Source organism: Porites lutea, chromosome 2, assembly GCF_958299795.1.
Source record: "Porites lutea chromosome 2, jaPorLute2.1, whole genome shotgun sequence".
NCBI lineage: Eukaryota > Metazoa > Cnidaria > Anthozoa > Scleractinia > Poritidae > Porites > Porites lutea.
In genome coordinates this window covers 21,241,642-21,261,453 of record NC_133202.1, presented here as the reverse complement: position 1 = coordinate 21,261,453, position 19,812 = coordinate 21,241,642, and the positions used below count along the sequence as shown (strand labels likewise).

Below are 19,812 nucleotides of genomic sequence, written 5' to 3'. Positions count from 1 at the left end.
TATTTCTCATCCTTTCCTTCGCTAGTACGGTTGCCAAATGACTAACTCTGGGAGAATTAGACTACTACTTTTCCCCGCGTTGTTCCTACATATTTAAATCTGTGCCCTTTCTAAGTTGCTAGCCAGTTTAATAACTACATTGTATACAGAAAAATTATAATTAAAGAACAAACTGTAAATATACCTCCATATGTATATCCCATGGTGGGTCAGCCATTACAACAGCGAATTTTCCCAGAACAGTCATATCAAGGTACCGCAAGTCACACTGTATCCACTGGAGAATCAAAACAAAAAACTGTCTTTAACTGTAAACAGGGGAATACTGGCTACATTTATAACATCAAAAGAAATACCGGAATGCAATCCAATTTCCAGGTTTTCCATGACCTGTGCGAACCCTGTAAGAAAGTAATCACCGTATTTATTCGGCGTTTATTAGATTTTCATGCAGTGTTTTCGATGCGGCGTTTGTTCAAGGGCGGCGTTTATTTCTTAAATCACTGACAACAATGACGATAAATCTTTTACAAATTTCATAAAAAATCAGAAGGTCCTTTAAGTTCCAATGTTTCGATTTTTTGCTGAGATAGAATGGTAATTGTCTGTTAATGGTGTAGATTACCAAGTTGTGCTGAGGTTTTCTATAATCCTCGAATAAACAACGCATTCAAGGCGGCGTTTATTGTAATTTCTCTTCTATCTGCGGTTTTTAATCGATTAAATACGGTGCGTGCTGTAAAGATTTCTTAGAAAAGATGCAGAAAATCAAGAAAAGAGAACGAAACGACCATGTGCTTCACCAATTTTTATCCTGTTTATCTCGTGCAATTACCTGGAGGCATGATTTAGTTATCTGCCGCACAACTCTGACAACGAATTAGAGTCAGTGACCGAGTTGCGACATTATAATCCATAATGTAGACCTTTTTACATACCTGAGGTGGATAAAGTATCACTTTATTGTCCTCTTCTACAGTCTTAGCAAGAGAAGACTGACGAGAAAAAACGTAGACACACAACAATGTCAATATCATTACAATCAGATTTGGTAGCAATTATCCTTCACACTTGTATTTCGCGCTGCGTGTTTCGCAAGCTCCGAAGTGATTTTGGGTTTTTCTAAATGGGAGCGAGGTTCATACAAATCACGATGACGCAACGTACGTAGGAATCGCAAGCTCCTTCGAAGTTGGCAAAACTGGTGACGTTATACCACAAATTTAGCTGTTACAAAACAATTGAAAATTTATTGGACGAATGACGTAAATCTCTAAAATTTGGCAAGCAAGAGCTTTAAAATATATTATGAAGAATCTAAAAGGGAAACTCAAATCAATCAGAAAAAGTAAAAATAAATAAACGATTATCTTGGCGCATTTTATTTACCTTCTCTTCTTTTTTCTTGTCTTTTCCTTTTTCCTCTTTGTTCATCTCGACATCACTATAATCAACTTCATAGTGAACATACTAAATAACAAATAAATAAGCAAATATATAAAAATACAAATCCAGGATAGTAAATTAAAATGTGACTAAAAAGAAAAGAAGTCTACAACAAGGAAGTCAACAAGTCTTTGATTTATTTTTGAGACTAACACAAACAGATTGTAGGAAACCGTTATATTTGGTTGCTTTATTTTTTTATTTTGCTGTTATAATTTGGGCCATAGTGAGCTTTTGTAGTGCGAAGAGTATTTTAACTGACCACAGCTATCCCCTTGGCATAATCGTATATTTTGCATATATCTGACAGTTTCAGAATCAATAAATTAAACCAGCATGGTTGTAGCTTTTCTAAAAGACGGTATAAGAAAATCTCAAAATGTTAGCTCATTATTTCTGGATATTTAAGTTAATTTTCAGTGAGGGCCAACTCACCTTGCAAGTGTCCATGTGAAAACACGTGTTTAGAAATGAACAATCTCCAAGAGATTCTATGGAAATAATGAATTTACTATTCCAATCTTGTTTGCAGACAATAAATATATATTCTTTTTTCTCATGGTACAAAAAAATTAACTTAATACGCTCCAGACAATATCCACATACAGACTCTCCAGACTAATCTTAGACATTCCTTAAAGAATAAGTTGAGATAATTCCCCCCGGATAAAGGATCAAAGTTTGTTTTCCTTCGTTGATAATTTATTAATTCTAGCAACCTTTTCTCTTGAGAGAAGATTGATGTTGTTTAGAAAACAGATATTGACCTTGAAGAAAAACTTACCATCTGTATGTTTCTGTATAATTTTTCGGAAATGGACCTGTAGAAAAACAACAGGCCCTTTAATTATGTTTTTCAGAGTGTCTACGAATACAACTAGGAGTAATCGGAGCTTAGGAGAGTGCGTTCGATATGTTTGCTAGGCGTACAGGTAGCAGTTGAGAGGAAAGTGTGGATGGCTCTTGCGATAGATAACTATGATTATGGCATATTTTGAACGTAAGGGTTGCGTACAGCGAAACCTCGATTTAAACTGAGTATGATAATGAAAAGGTTTTGAAGGCTAGTGTTCAGCGTGATATCGTATGGTTCGTCTCAAGTGGTTGTTATTTGAGGAGACACTGGCCAGAGTGTTTCGAGCGTGTAAAAAGAACTTTGTGTTTTACTGGCGAAATAGATGTTCTACAGGGCGCAGTTGTTCAAGGGCCGATCAGCGCTTAACCCGGGTTTCTTTTTCGTTTGTTAAAAAAACGTTGCTTCATTACGTATGAAGATAACAGGTTAAGACATTTTAGGCAGAGAAGAAAGACAAACAAGTGGAAATAGTAATGAAACCATTATTGCATAATAAACAAGAACACCGTTTCAGATAACATGAATGTTTTTACAGTGGCATGGGCAGATGTATACAGTCAACTCCCTTTATTGCAGACACCCTCGGACTGCGGTTTAGTGTCCACAATGGCAAGAGTCATAATTGTGGGGTGCGAGAAAAAATTTCTTGATATCAGAGGAATTACACTTATTTATATTGTATATTGCCTCCAGAAACAATTAACAATTGTTGGACGAGGTAGAGCAAAATATCGTGATTTGTCAGTGGCGAGCAGATCAATTATTTGCCGAAACCGAAGGCTGAGGCAAATAATTGATGTGTGAGACTTTGGCAAATCACGACATTTTGTGATAACCGAGTTTAATAATTGTGTCACGGAGTTTTGTGTTACTTTTCGCGCGTGACATTTTTTGACCTTAGATGAGCCGATCACGTTTCGAACACGTGATCATGTGACACTTTGAACGGAGTAGTTTTTCGATTTAGAGAATTGTAATTTTGTTGAAGGCCCGTGTATCGGTTTAGAAGCCCATTAGTTTTGTGGAACCCTATCGTTTTTGGCAAGTGTATCGGAATAGAAGCCCGTTACTGTAGAGATATATTGGTTTCGAATAAAATCTATCATATTTGGTCCCAAGAGCCGGATTTGGAGTCAGAACTAGCTGAATTATGCCTGGAAAACTAGCGAAGAACCTGAAAATACGTGCGGCGCATCGCTTACACGCAAGGAAAATTCTTTCATCAGTCGATGAACTTCTCATGGATTACGATGGGTCTGATACCACTAAAGACAAGATAAAACTGATAACTATTACGCTCTATGAAAAATTAGCGACCTTAAAGCCCTTGGACGAATCGATTTTGGCCGCAATCGACGAAGGAAATTTAGAACCGGAGATAGAGGAATCTGAAGAGTTTCGCGCGCGAATTCATGGCGCCCTTGTCAAGTTGCAGAAATGTGAAAATTCTCATGGCAAACAAGAATCGCCTCAAGGAAGTCAAGGTGGGTCTGTTCCATCTAGTTCTAGTAACGGTGCGAAGCTACCAAAACTACACATAAAAAGATTTGCTGGCGACCCAAAAAACTGGCAAACATTTTGGGATTCGTTCTCGTCTGCGGTGCATAAGAACGCTTCGCTAACTAATGTTGACAAGTTTAATTATCTGCGAAGTCTATTAGATGGCCCAGCTCTAAATTCTATCACTGGATTACCATTAACTGAACTGAACTATAAGGAGGCTATTGAAATCTTAACCGATAGATTTGGAAACAAGCAGATAATTATTAGCTCTCACATGGAGGCCTTACTCAAATTACAGCCTGTGAATGCCATGTCTAACGTTAAGGGAATCCGAGCTGTTCTCGATAATTTGGAAATTCAGGTTAGAGGTTTACAAGCTTTGGGAATTGATTCTGCACAGTATGGAGCTCTTTTGATTCCTATATTCATGGAGAAGTTGCCCGAAGAATTGCGATTGATTGTCAGCAGGGAACATAAGGATAACTGGGGGCTAACTTCTGTAATAAAAGCTGTCAAAAATGAAGTGGAGGCCCGTGTGGTATGAATACATCTGTGGAGAAAAAATCCCCATTAAAGAAATCGTTTAACCCTGGCAATGAATCAACTGCGAGTGCATTGTTGAGCGGAAATCGTGGGGAGTTAAACTGCTTGTTTTGCAAAGGAAATCACCGAGCGTCTGAGTGCCAAGTTGTAACAAATATTGATGAAAGAAGAGAAATTTTGAAGAAACAAGGGAGGTGTTTCAATTGCCTGCGCCGTGGGGGGCACCTAGCCCGTAACTGTGACACCAAAATTCAGTGCTTCAAGTGTAGTGGTCGTCACCATTTGGCAGTTTGTAATAGTAGTATGGCAGACAGCAGTAATATTCCTGCTGGGCCAACAGCCTCACCTGCATTGCATATTGGTTCTGGGATGCATGTTTTCTTACAAACTGCTCCAGTAAATGTCTCAATCCCGGGGAAGGAACTCTCTCATAGTCTCACTGTACGTGCGATTTTTGATACTGGAGCCCAGCGATCGTATATCAACCAAAAGGTAGTAAATACCTTGAAATTGAAAACTGTCAGGACAGAGAGACTGAAAATTGCAACATTTGGGGATCAGAACCAAGAGCTGGAAGCTGTCAACCTGGTCGAATTTTCTTTAACCAAATCAGGAACAGACTTTAAAACAACATTGAATGCATTTGCAGTCCCTCACATTTGTAATGATTTACAAGGTCAAGATTTGGAATGGGTTAAAGAAAGATATCCAAGCTTAAAAAACATTGAATTTGCTGATGTGTGCCCTGCCAGCAATACAATGCAGATTGATTTGTTGATTGGTTCAGATTATATCTGGGATTTCTTTGATGGCAAGTCAGTAAGGGGGGAGGAGTCAGGTCAGGGTGGACCTGTGGCTGTTTCTACCAAGGTTGGATGGGTGTTGTCGGGTCCGGTGGAAAATCTCCCGAGGGAGAAACTTTCAAGTATTCAGTTTTCATCGACTCACGTGTTGAGGACGGAGTCAAGGCTTGTTGATGATACGCTGCAAGGGAATTTGGATAGATTGTGGGATCTGGATTCTGTCGGCATTCGAGATAAGGATACTGTTCTTGAAGCCTTTGAAAAGAATTTAAGTTTTGAAGATGGCAAGTATTTGGTCCATGTACCTTGGAAGGAGCAACATGGGCTGTTGCCAGATAATTTTGAGAACTGTGTAGCAAGATTGAGCACGCAGCTTAAACGTCTTAGAAAGGATCCAGAGATCTTGAAAGAATATGACTCCATCATACAAGATCAGTAGCAGAGTGGTATAATTGAGCAAGTAGACTGTGCCAAGCGTCCTGATGTTGGAAGGGTGCATTATTTACCGCATCATGGGGTAGTACGTCGGGATGCCCTTACAACCAAACTTCGTGTTGTTTTTGATGCGTCATCAAGGCCCAGCAGTGATAGTCCAAGTCTTAACGAATGTCTTTACTCAGGACCAGCCTTAACTCCAACAATCTTCAATGTTCTCCTCCGGTTTAGAGAGAAAAGAATTGCACTTGTAGGAGACATTGAAAAAGCCTTTCTCCATGTGGGAGTTGCTGAAGAAGATCGTGATGTCCTGCGATTCCTCTGGGTGGACAGTTTAGAAGAAGAGAATCCCGGATTGATGTTATATAGGTTTTGTCGTGTGGTGTTTGGAGTCAATGCTAGCCCTTTTCTTTTGAATGCCACTTTGAAGTATCATATCAGTCAATATGAGGCTGACCCTGGGTTGGTTCAGAACTTGTTGAATTCATTTTATGTGGATGATTTGGTGACAGGAGAAAGGGGTGTTGAGGAGTGTCTGTCGCTTTATCAGAAGTCTAAGAAGTGCCTATTGGAAGGTGGGTTTAACTTGCGAAAGTGGATTTCAAATTCACCTAAATTGCTTGAATTGATTTGTGAGGACCAAGTTAGGACTGTCGGAACTTGTGCTGTAGTGGAGGATACAGAGTCTTATGCGAAAACTACTGTTAATCATTTGGGGAAGCTTGATATGAAGGATGAACACAAGGTCCTTGGTCTTAATTGGAACTGTGTTACTGATGAGTTCATTTTTAAATTTGAAGCCTTACTGAGACTTTCAGAAGACTTGGAGCCGACCAGGAGAAACTTGTTAAAGGTTACTTCAAGTTTCTTTGACCCCCTTGGAGTACTCAGTCCAATACTGGTGGAAATGAAGATTTTGTTTCAGTCTCTTTGCCAGGAGAAGTTTGAATGGGATGCGCCACTCCCGGAGTCTGCCCGGAAGCAGTGGAACAGGTGGCTTCAGGACTTGAGAGAGGTGCAGCAAGTGTTAGTACCAAGGTGTGTGTATGCTGGATTAGAGGAAGGTGTTACGTCGTATGTTATTCATGGGTTTGGGGACGCTTCAGAAAAGGCTTATTGTGCTGTTGTTTACTTGGTTCTTGAAGTGAGTGGTGATTTTTTTCCAGTTTTGTTGTCAACCAAAACCAGAGTGGCACCGCTGACAAGGCAGTCTATCCCTAGACTCGAATTACTGTCTGGGGTCATCTTAGCAAGATTGGTGTCCTCAGTTAAAGAAGCCTTGGCGTCACAGATTACAATTGACAAGACACACTTGTGGTTAGACAGCAAGACTGCAATCTGCTGGATAAAGGGTTCGAAGGAGTGGAAGCAGTTTGTGCAAAATCGTGTGAATGAAATCTTGTCTTTCGAAGAGAGCATGTGGAACCATTGTCCTGGCATTGAGAACCCAGCGGACATAGGATCTCGTGGAGAAGGTGCGGCTAAGTTAAAGAGTAATGTGTTGTGGTGGAAGGGACCATCGTGGCTGTCGGAGCCCATGAGAAACTGGCCCAGTTCTGAGGAATGTTCAGAAACAATTGCTGAAGAGTGCTGCGTAGAGATGAAGAAAGGCCAAGCTATCGAAGCAGTTGGTGAAGCGGTATTGTTAACTACAAATGGAATACCCAATATGGACACTATTATTCCGATCACTGATTTTAGCTCCTGTAACAAGTTGTTTCGTATTACAGCTTTGGTGTTGCGCTTTGTGAAAAATTTAAAAATCAAGGCCAAGTTGCTAAAGGAAGGAACTGTTTACTTGGGAGAGGTTACTGCAGAAGAACTTGGAAATGCAGAAGTGAAGTGGTTAAGAAGTGTCCAGAAAGAATTGAAGTCCCAAGCAAATTACAGTCAGTTAGAGCGAGACTTTGGTTTGTACGAAGACAGTAGTGGAGTCCTAAGATGTAAGGAGAGAATTGCTAATGCTGATGTACCACATGAGACGAAGTTCCCAGCCTTACTACCAAAGAATCATTATCTTTCAACTCTGTTGGTGAGAGATGCTCATGAAAGGGTGCATCACAATAGAGTAGAAGCTACGCTAGCCCAGCTGAGAACCAGATTTTGGATTGTCAAGGGACGACAGTTTGTTAAAGGAACACTGGCTAGCTGTACAGTTTGTCGCAGATATGAAGGGAAGAGTTACAGAGTGCCTCCTCAAAGTGACCTACCCGAGTGTAGATTGAGCCAGAAACCTGCCTTTACTTATGTCGGAGTAGATTATGCTGGACCTTTGTACATTAAGGTGTCAGGACAGTCAGCGTTACAGAAGGTTTATGTTCTCCAGTTTACTTGCTGTTCTGTGAGAGCAGTACATTTAGAGCTTGCTACGGACCTGTCGGTTGATGTATTCATCCGTTGCCTGAGGAGATTCGCAGCTAGAAGAGGTTTACCAGAACTGATTATCTCGGACAATGCCAAAACGTTTAAGGCTGAAGATAAAATTTTGAGCAAGTTATTTTCTTACCCAAGAGTCAAGAAATTCCTGGCCAGTAAAAGAATTGACTGGAGATTTAATGTGGACAGAGCGCCCTGGTGGGGTGGCTTTTTTGAGCGATTGATTCAGAATACAAAGAGATGTTTGCGGAAGACACTTAGGAACGCTAAGTTAAACTATGACGAATTGCACACTGTTCTCGTCGAGGTTGAGGGAACTCTCAACTCTAGACCCTTGACTTACGTATCGTCAGATGATCCTGAAGAACCATTGACACCAAGTCACTTGATGTATGGAAGACGAATATTATCACTGCCGGAGGTAACAGGAAATCGACAAGCCTCACTTGACCATACAGTGTCGTCGGAAGATCTCCCAAGAAGACGGAAGTACTTGGGATTGTTACTGGAACACTTCTGGAGGCGCTGGAGCAGAGAATATGTTACAGAGTTAAGGAACCTGCATCGGCAGAAATCCAGGCCTAGATCCAGTATTGCTGTATCTGAGGGAGATGTTGTTACCGTTTTCGAAGACAATCTGCCCCGTAGTCAGTGGAAACTTGGACGAGTGGAGCAGTTGATCCATGGTGCGGACGATCGCGTTAGAGCAGCTGTAGTCAAGGTTATCAGTAAGAGTGGTAGACCTGTTACTATGAAGAGGCCAGTGCAAAGGCTGTTTCCCCTGGAGATACCTATCGTGACTAATGATGAACAACCTCGGGAGGAGCAGATAACTGATGGCATCAGGCCACCCAGGCGTCTTGCCGCTCGGAATGCTGATTATATTCGGAGACTAGTTGACCAGTGATTCGACTGGTCAAGGGGGGAGTGTGTCACGGAGTTTTGTGTTACTTTTCGCGCGTGACATTTTTGACCTTAGATGAGCCGATCACGTTTCGAACACGTGATCATGTGACACTTTGAACGGAGTAGTTCTTCGATTTAGAGAATTGTAATTTTGTTGAAGGCACGTGTATCGGTTTAGAAGCCCGTTACTTTTGTGGAACCCTATCGTTTTTGGCAAGTGTATCGGAATAGAAGCCCGTTACTGTAGAGATATATTGGTTTCGAATAAAATCTATCATAAATTGTTTTATCATTCGATCACCAAGTTTGCTTTTTAATGAATATCTTCGGGAAGCGAAGCGATCTGCCTTTTTTCATGCAAGAACGCATCACGTGTGGTTTCGTTTACACGTGAGCAGAGTGTTATTTGCAGCCACACACAGTTGGACGACATTGGGCATGAGCAGACCATTATTTGTAGGCAATTATTTGCAGGTCACGTGGTGGACTTTCAGCCAATGAAAAGGAAGAAAAATTTGCATCGAATGATAATAAGTTTTATTGTACTGCAGTTTTCGCATATCATTCTTTATTATTCTTTATTGAATTCGCCACGGTGACTCAACACGGTGACAGGGGATGAAACAGGACTTACGTCCCAGTTGGGGAGCATCGTCAGAACTTTATTTACATACAATACAAATCGTAACAGAACAGTGAACTATCCCTTTTGTTCACCACAACAGTCTCTGAACAATTTGCAGTACCACAAAACCATAAAATATGGTACCAGAAAATCCACCCAATGTACATCATGACTGTTCTTTGCAAGTAAGTACGGGATTTTCTTAGAAGGAAAGTGTTGCATGTAAACGGGAATCGGAAAATTCAGAAGTTTGTGGGAAAAGGGTCAACAGAGGAGCTGGCTTACGACTAGATATTCCAGTTATTTACAAAATTAAAGGCGCAAAGAAGTATTCAGAAAGACTCGACCACCTCATTCATAGCAGTAAAACTGCAACATTGTCCTTAAGAAGAAGGACTCTCCAGTAATATAATGCAGAAAAAGAAGGACTAATCAAACCAAAGTGACAAAGGTGCATGAAGACAAAACCAGGAGGAAATAAAAAATAATAATAATTGTGATAATTCTGCTTAAATGTTGAAAGATGCTGATCAATCTCCATTATAACAAGAGTTAGAAAAATAAAAAACGCCGTCGGGACCGAGACAGGCGTCAATAATAGTGAGAATCTGTTAAAGCAAGAGTTTGTTTCAGTGGAATGTCTGTAAGTTTCGACGCAGATTTAGCAGCTGTCAGTATCAGCAGGGTGTCCTTACTAGCGAGGTGTCAACGAGGCGAGAGTTTACTGTATTAGGCTGTCACAGAAATTTATGTATTCCTGGCTGGCAGTCTATGAATAACTGAAGAATAATATTTAAGTAAAAACTCCTTTTTTTAATGTAAAAACATAACTGCATGGTTGCAAATACTCTCAACTCCCTTTATAGCGGACACTGTAGGGATCTTGAGTTAGTATCCTCATTAGCAAGAGTTCGTAATAGCTAGCGAGAGTTTATTTCAGTCAAACAACTGTAATCTGTTTTTGCCTGGGATTTAGCTGCTGTCCGTATTATCGGGGTTTCCGTTATAGCGGGGTGTCCGCAAGGCGAGAATTGACTGTATTAGCAAAATGTAATGTTCTTTATCATTAAATAAGTTTACCTTTCTACAAGGTTGGCCCTGTGGGTTGTTCCTTCTACAGTCTCCTCTTGTACCATGATCACAGAACTCATGAACAAATGCTCCCCCTTGTGATTTGAACTTTTCTACTGTAGATTGTTCCTAAAAATGTTTTTCAATGCAATTAAAACGACATCAATGATATAGTGCTAATAATTATAACTGAATCGAAGAAGAATCTGCTTTGGAGTAAACTCATTTTATATTACTGATGAAGTTTGAGCAACTTGAACAAACTATTCAATTGTTTTGAAATTTAATACAGACACAAGCAATAAAATGATTTGAATTTAAAAAATAAAATTAGGCAAACTAACACAATACACCATACTTAGTGGAAGTCTATTATCATTACTGAAGGTATTATAAGAATTTTGCAACCATTCCAAAGTTTTTCTGTGTTATTTTCTGAACCTTCCTTTGTGACTGAAGATTCATGAACCCCATAATGCAAAAAGTATCAGATAACTTATGCACTTGTCAATGTACAGCCCCACCCCTACCCCACCCCAGCCCCGGAGGAGGGGACAGGCGGCAAGAAAAGCTGAGGGAGGGATTTGAGAGTCAAACAAGGTTGACTGAAATTTAATTTTGACATGTAAAATATCCAAATGGCTGATTGTTGAGACTGCCAGAGGGTGGGGTGTTTAACTGAATTGCCAATAAGTATGTCGAAATCCAACAGGGTTGCCTGACCTTCCCCAAAGGACACTTTTAGGACAGCTTTTTTCTAAATCTTCAATCCTCACCTTGTGTGACGGAACATTGAGCAAATCCAAAATTTCATCTCCAACTTTTTTATTCTGGATAAAATGGATTAAAAAATGTGAATGATGAGAATTGCAAATATATAACTACCTCTCACAAAATTGACTCACATAACAGCCTCCCATGAATTAAAACTTGGGGCTGAGAGTTTCCCCCGGATGGCATGACCCTGATTACTTTCATAGTGAAATAGAAAATAGAAATTCGCTAGAAATAGAAATTCACTGGCTGATTCCCTGCCTGCTAGCTAGCTGAATTTACCTGGCAACTTATAATCATAACGATAGCCCTGCATGAAAAACAACCTTTCATAAAATACATAGAATTGACCAACTGATATCTGATCACATTCTTCAGACAAAACACTATACACATACTATTTCCTGGCTTCACCTCAGACTTAATTAATTAATGTTACTTACTTCCATCTCCTTTATTGTTGGCATGGATAAAAGACTCTGAAATTCACAATTAAAGGCATGCAATTTATAATATGGCATTACGGCCACAAAACAAGTCAAATAAGTCATGCACAAAATATATCCAACACACATGCAACATAAAATTACAGAAAGTACTATTGTCTAAACAAATGTAGCGACCAACATCAGTCACAGAGAACTGTTGAGCATTGAATCTCATTCCACAGTTTCATATATTTCCACACAATCATAGACACTTCATGACTGAACCTGAGGGAAACAGTTTTAAATTTTGTCTGACGAGGAAAACATTGAGATTTGAGGGAAACAAAAATTAATTAACTGTTTCCCCAGGGACCAGTCTTCAGGTGAATTGTTATATAGCTGGAAATTCATTAAACCTCACTTTTGGACAGGAAACGGTTTTAATGTTAGATGTCATGTGACCTTGAAGTGACCAATGAGATCATGCACTGCTGGAAAACAATTTCCAGCTATGTAACAATGACTGTTGTCAACATTGATCACCATCCTACTTGTTGTTTGTAAAGAATAAAAAAGAACATACATCAATATCATCTGCTGATTCAGGTTTGGATTTTGTTACTGCAGGGGTTGGTGATGAAACTGTGTCGGCAGGATCACTAAATATGAAAGTAAAGATAATAACAAATATTGCTTGGAATGATATTTAACCTTGGGTAGTTTACGACTTTATACCGCCCTAAAATGCCGCCATTTTCAAGACAATAAACATCGCTGACCTCATTCTTGTTTGAAGTTTGCAAAACAATTTAATTCCTAATTTATGCAGGGCAGTGGCGTGACTCAATCTGTCAGATTTTTAGCCAATGAAACTCTGTTACTTGTCATCAGTGGCCAATCACCGGGTGAGAAAAGTATTGACAATACCCAAGGCTGTGCTCTGAGGAAAATTGAAGGGAGCCCAGTGCTCTGAAACTGTAAAATCAAGGGTGCCCAGCATATGATTTGTATGAAAAATCTAAGATTTTCTAGTCGCCCAAGGGCAAAAGTTAGGCGCCAGGGGCCACCGGGCTCCGCTAGAGCACAGCCCTGATACCACTGCACTAGTTTTAAGAAGTCATAAATTTTCTTGTGTTTTCTTCATTTTTATCGGCAATATTTGACTTTTTCGAGTTTTTGTTATTTGTAAAAACAAAGTTTGTTGTGGATCCACTTGCCGGCGGCTTGTGGACCCCCAACACTTTGACAATGTTATTCATGACATCATTTTATCATCAACAAGAGGACAGACAATAAAAAACCAGCATCAATTTGCTAAATTGGGCATACATGTGCATGTTACCTCATTATGACAACTTAGACCTAAAAATCCATCTTCAATTTGTAACCACAAAACTAAGATTCAAGCCATGTTAGCTTCAAAGGTGAAAAATACTTAACATATCCCTTGACTTTACATGAACATAAAAATAAATGAATGCCTTTAATATTTTAATTAAACAACTACATGTACATGTATGCTTCTTGTCTCAATGAAGTGCTGAAAGTGTGCAATATACAGAGAACTCCAGTGTCAGTGAACAGGGATTTTAACCTTACCTTTCCCGTTTTCTTTTCTTTGATGCTGATTTATCTGAAAACAAATGTAAATAAAGACCAGATTAATTGTTCTATAATTAGGACAGCATTATAACATAGAATGAGTATGTCCATATCAGTAATTAAATCTGAGTCACCCATATGGCCTTAGCACACTGTAAATGAAAACTACTAGGCCACTTGCACTAAGAGGTCACATGACCAATGCTTCCTTTAAACAATGAGTTGGAATCTTGCTGATGCCAAAAATTGACAGAGCACATAAAAATTATCTTACACCCGAAATTTGAGAGGAAACGCATTTAAAGGAGATATTTTATGGCACTTTGATTTTTCAACAAAGTAGTATCATTTGTATTGGCCGCCATGTTGGAGGGCATATTCTTGCCCTCCAACATGGCGGCTAAAACTACTTTTTGCTTAGATCTTGTTAACGTTTGATAGTTATGCTCAGATGTGCTGTAAACATTCTTACATCAACTTTTCAACACTTTCCTTGAAGTTTAAGTGCAAAATTTGTGTTCAGAAAGAGGTAATTCATAATTTTAAAAATCACAGTTTGGTCACGTGACCAGCTACGAACTCACTCATTTGAAGAAAATGGTACAGGTTTGAAAAACCAAATCACTATTATTTTGCTAAAAATAGGACCCACTAATCGTTTTTTGAAGAAAAAATCATGTAACTTTCATTTTCACAAAAAGATGTCACATGACCTCTTAGTGCAAATGGCCTCTTGTGGCTAGTTTTCTGCATGAGAACACTCAAACTCAAAATATTAGTATTATGTGGCCTTCTCCACTGTCAAACTCTAAAATCTTATATATATTCTAGATCAGCTCTTCAGTCTCATGAAAACTGCTAATATGGACACTGAGATGGCCATAAAAAGTGTCCATATTAATAAGGTGTCCGTATTACATGTATTAAGCAGGTTGAATTTAGAGAAAATGTATAAGGGCTTTCTTTCCCCAAGGACAACGCAATCTGTCCATAATAATGAGGAATCTGTATTAGGCCTAAGAATCCAAAAATCAAAATATTAGTATTATATGCCCTTTCTACTGTAAACAAGAAAAATCTTATAAATTCTAGATCAGCTCTTCACTCTAATGAATAATGATGTTATCTCAACCTACTCTTTCATTAGGTGTCACTAGTCTTGTGTTCTGACAGTGATAGATCAATATAAAATTATTATGCTATTGCTGTTTTCTTAAATATACATTTTAACTTCACCTTAAAAATATAAAAGTTTCTTCTACACTTTAAAATTGTTGTCACTACTTTAAACTGTTTTATTTCTTTGGAAAATACATCTTCCTGTGTTTCACTTTCATTAATTCAGGTGACAATATTATTTAAGCTTTTCATCTTAGGATTAACATTTGGATGTGCAAAAGAGCTTTAATAAGCCTCAGTCTCCAGATTTGCTCACTTTGTACACAAGAAATGTTTCATTCATAACATAAAGCCCTGTCTTTTAACTGCTCTACTTAAACATTATTTTATCTTGATACCTTTTGAAGATAGGTCCCTGTGAACAGCATCCAGCTGATGGTAGAAAATAAAAGGAAAAGGAACCAAATCTGATAAACTGTGAGAATTTTTACCACATATATAAAACTGAAAAACTTCTTATCAGAGTTTTATCAAATAATTACACACAACTTAATTAATTAACATAAAATTGAAAAAAATTTCTAGTTGGATAGGAAGTAGCCTCTACTGGTATTTTGCCTGTTTTGGTTACCAGCTTCTTCAACCATTTCAGAACTTGGTTGATACATGTTCATAGTGTATGGTTGTACCTGAGTGCTAGTTTGAGCTTACAGATTTAACTATTAGCAACAATCAATTACATTGCATTCTGAGTGTCAAGAAATTAGTCTGTGATTAAATTAACTGTCAGACATACTGTAACTGTAGTATGAGTGTGGCCTGGTTCTGAGCCAGGATGCATGCGCAAGGCACGCAGGAGACATGACATGTTTGTTGTAAGCTTGTTGGACTTGTCTTCTCTTTGTCTTTGCTTGTAGCAGTTCGCAAGTCCTTAGAACAACGGTATTAGAAGTGGGACAATTCCTCACAGCACCTGTGAGTAATGACTAAATATATGGAGTGAACAACATGCCATATCTACCATGTGCCTTGCGCAAGTCTCCTGGCTAATGGCACTAGGCTGTGCTCATACTACAATTACAATGTTTAAACAAACCAAGTATTTATTCTCATGAGTTTTGGAAACGGTTAATAGAAATAAATTGCGATAACCAAAACTGCTGTTGGTTTAAACAGCTGATTCCAAATAGTTTGACCTTTCTAATTTACTGTATAATTTCACAAAATTAATTATTTACTCATTCAATACCTTTGAATGGTCTTTTGTTATTATTATTGTACAAGGTTTTCCATCAGGTGATGTCCCATGTTTAATACTACAAACAACAACAACAACAACTCAACATTTAAAGATGCAATAATCACTGCCCCATACCCAGACGTCTCTCTCTTGATGAAAATTGGCACGCAAAGGAAGGAGGGAAGGAGAAAACGGGCAGGACGGCGCTAAACCTCCCTTCTGTAACCTTCCCATGGTCCCTTGTGCATCCTCATACTTGTCATTCATGTATCATGCTGACCTCTTGGCAAAACTATGCGAAAAACGAACCGCCTGAGGAGGAGGCTGAGTGATTACATTGCTTAAGAAAGAGTAAGAAATATTTAGACAGAATCAGTCAGGAAATTGAGTAATATTTTAATTTTCAGTGGACAAAAACCTTGTACCAGAATAATTTAAACAATATTGCATTTTTTTTCCTTTTTCAAGGGCTATAGATGTGAGTAGTTATCTGTAATAACACCAAAGAAAATTTCTTATGAGAGCCAGAGAAAATAAATGTCAAATTTACCAAACTGACATCTTACACATGAAATCTTCAGAATTTCACCTGTGTTTTCACAATTCTTGTGAAATTTGACATTTGTTTTCTAGGGCTCCCATGAGAAATAGTCTTTGGTGTTATAACAGACACCTAATTATATCTATAGCCCTTGAAAAATGTAAAAAAATGTGATATTGTTTAAATTATTCTGGTACAAGGTTTTTGTCCACTGAAAATTGAAATTACTCAATTTCCTGATGGATTCCATCTTAATGCAAAAGATGTCAAGCTTTTCTGGAACGGGCTGGTCCAGGGTAACTGATCAGGTGTTATATTTAACTTTCATTGTACAAAAATGAGTCTTGTGGTGAACATGCCATTTGTTTTCGGTGATGACTGAAATGACACGCCATGTTCATCACAAAATTGCGATCCAGGATCTTGATATTTTACCATACAGTTACACTACATAAAATTCTTTGTCTACATAAAAATTGTTTGTAAATTGACTGTATATCTCACCTGATGAAGTCTTGAATTGCAAACTTCTGCAGCAAGCTCTGTAATGCTTCATGACAAACATCACTCTCATTCTGTTTGGTTAAAAAGAAAATGGATGACAAATCTAAAGAGAAAAGGCTGTCTTTATACTTGTACTTGAAAACATATAGCATTTTTGTCTGGTTCTGTGGCCAGAAAACTTAAATGGGTTGTCTTTTTTAGGTTGCATCCATTCTTGGTTCATGAGCCTTAATATTGAAGGGACAAAATAAAATGCAAGCAGAACTTAGCTGGTACTAGAAACAGTTGACGAAATGAGGAGCAATAAAAGTTCTATGAGGCTACAGTATATCAGCAAATAATGAAAGAGGACTGGAGTCAAGAGCCAAATGCTCCAACAAATCAATTGGAAAGCAAACTGAAAAAGCTCACAGGGTATCCCTATCTGCATGTGATAAGACTACGCTAAATACTTGGGCCTCTTAATAATTTGTTTGGCCATGGTATTCTACAGAGCAAGTAATGCAAGCTTTTGCACTGAACTTTGAAATGTGTGGACCACTATCACTTCAAATTATGTCAAAGTGTGCTTCCCTAATACATGTACCATGTCTGGACACAGCCTTATAGGATGGGCTTGCTGAGGATTACCTACATGTATCTGAGTTTATAAAGACACATTACAAAAACACTTTCTTAAGGTTTTACAACTGTTTATCACCTTGGCTGAAAGTGAGCTGATAAGTTGAAAAGAATCAACAGGAACAGCCACTGATGGTTCACAAAGATACTCAAGCAGCTTGTTCTCAAGCAATGGATCTACTTTCACGACTTTATCTGGTGGTTTGTTACTGGCAACACTCCCCTCTGCTGGTATTGCTGAGGTATTTTCTGGTGGAGGGGTTGAGGTTCCTAAATCATTAAGCAAACATTTGATAATATGAGGTATATAAGCTAACCCAAGGAAAAATTTCAACTTCAACTTCAACTTTAAAACAGTTGTTTTGGACTCTTACATTGTAAATCTAAATCTGAATAAAAGGTGCATGGAGACAGACCCAGTCAAGTGACTTCAGATTCAATGACGAATGCTCCCTTTGATTGAAATGTATACCGTAAATGACCTACATGTAATAAACACCCACTTCCAAATAAACACCTCTTCTCTAAAAAAGTGCAGGCTTTTGTGAACATACACTGGGTTTGTATTAATTTAATCATGTAGAGACAAAAGGAGACAGTGTACTTCAGCCAAGATAAGCATAAGCTTGCTTATATTTAAGTGTACAGAAGGTGGTCGAGACAAAAATGTGAGCACACTGCAGTATCATGAATTACAAATTAATGTGTCTGCATCATAAGTTTCATTTTTGTCAAGTTTAGATACACCGTGTAATACCATTCTTTTCAACTGAAGAGGAGATTTCCATGTGCTTGTTGAAACTCCCTGTACTGGCGAATATTTTTTCTGTTTTACCACACTCGAGGCAGTTAAAGTCACTCCAGATCTTCTGCTTTGACATTTTGAACCTCTAACTATTCGATTTTCAAGCAGCGAAAGGGAAGGAAAATATATAAGTTACCGCAAACTTGAAATAGCGACTCGTAGTTCATACAAGTATAGTATGAGGGAGAGAACAGATGTCCAGTCTTTCAAGGTTTGTTTACAACAAACGCCATCAAAAGTCACGTGAAACTACACGTGAAATCTGACGCTCAGAAGGTGAATTACTCCAAAATACCAGGAAATAGAAAAAAGGAGCAAAATCATTCAAGTCAATCAGTTTCTTACTTGATTAACTAGGCTTTGTATATTCGTAGTTACTAAAACATGGAACGACCTAAAACCACCTAAAACCATCTACAACCACCTAAAACCACCTACAACCACCTCAAAAAATTCAACAACCACCTACAACCATCTACAACCACCTCAAAAACATCTACAACCACTTGCAAACAATCTAAAACCATCTAAAACAAGGTATAAATGTCTGAAATAAGGCTAGACGACAACATGTCACGAACATGAAATACGAGAATCAAACAAAACATCCACTTCCCCCTAAAATCTTACTCTCCCTGGTCCCTTGTATCATCAACCATTGGCTTAAGTCACGAAATGAAATGCGAGATCATGGTAAGTATATTAAAAGACTTAAAGAACTTTACAAAATGAACTATTAAGTCACAAAAAATAATAAAATAAAATAACAAACTCGTAGTCGAAAGACTGACTTGATTTGGCTTTTTCTACCCTGGGTACCAGTGAGACGTTTTGGTTCACGTTTCATTTGTTTACGCAATGGCACAAGGTAGGGTTTCTCACTCTCTCGGAGTCTGCTTCACTGCTGTTTTGTTCTGAGGTGGCGGATTACATTCCTAAGAACAAGTTAATTTTTTTAGCATCTCATCCGCCAAACATGTTTGTACATTCCAGGTGAGTCCTTTAGCGACGGACCATTAGAAAACTTATGGGGGGGGGGGTGGGGGGCGAAGTACAAAAAAAATATTCGCGCAAGGGAAAATTAAATGAAAAAAAATTCGTGCACGCCAATTAATCCTAAAAAATATTCATGCTACGGCTGAAGAAAATTCATGCAAGGAATTTGATAACGAAAAAAAATTCCTGCAGCTCGAAAATTCCCCTTCCCCCCCAATAACTTTTCCAATGGTCCGTCCCTTAGATGAACCCTAGTGTCTTTCACACCCGTTTCCTGTGTCATCACGCAAGGCTAAACTCCCTTACGTCACGACACAGGAAATGGAGACTAGTAGGTGTAATCATTGTTAAAAATGTTATTTGAAAAAATCTATAATGCAATGGATTCAGAAGAAAACAAGTTAAGACGAGCCAAAATTAATAAAAATCGGTTGAAAAATTTTAATAGTGAATGATTGTATTTAAAGTAATTTACCTGGATTTTTATATACCTTTATTATGTTCGGAACCCAACTTTCACCCCGGCCCTCTTCTTGGGAGTGATGGGATATGCGCGCTTCTTATTTTCGCTTTGCTCGTTGTAAATACGTCCCCACTATACTATCTGAGAGCCTGGCA

General features: G+C 38.5%; 1 protein-coding gene across 1 annotated transcript in view; it reads right to left on the bottom strand.

The window, feature by feature from the left end:
- Positions 1-19,812, bottom strand: part of LOC140928005 (N(6)-adenosine-methyltransferase subunit METTL3-like) — a 31,053-nt gene that overhangs the window by 4,945 nt on the left and 6,296 nt on the right. The window contains exons 2-15 of the mRNA XM_073377721.1: positions 17,473-17,663; positions 16,773-16,843; positions 15,737-15,803; positions 14,886-14,919; positions 13,366-13,399; positions 12,350-12,425; positions 11,782-11,817; positions 11,341-11,394; positions 10,574-10,693; positions 2,231-2,267; positions 1,882-1,937; positions 1,390-1,470; positions 939-995; positions 185-277 (exon numbers count right to left, since the gene is read on the bottom strand). Of these exons, the coding sequence (XP_073233822.1) occupies positions 185-277; positions 939-995; positions 1,390-1,470; positions 1,882-1,937; positions 2,231-2,267; positions 10,574-10,693; positions 11,341-11,394; positions 11,782-11,817; positions 12,350-12,425; positions 13,366-13,399; positions 14,886-14,919; positions 15,737-15,803; positions 16,773-16,843; positions 17,473-17,663 (1,007 nt within the window). The remainder of the gene's footprint in view (positions 1-184; positions 278-938; positions 996-1,389; positions 1,471-1,881; positions 1,938-2,230; positions 2,268-10,573; positions 10,694-11,340; positions 11,395-11,781; positions 11,818-12,349; positions 12,426-13,365; positions 13,400-14,885; positions 14,920-15,736; positions 15,804-16,772; positions 16,844-17,472; positions 17,664-19,812) is intronic.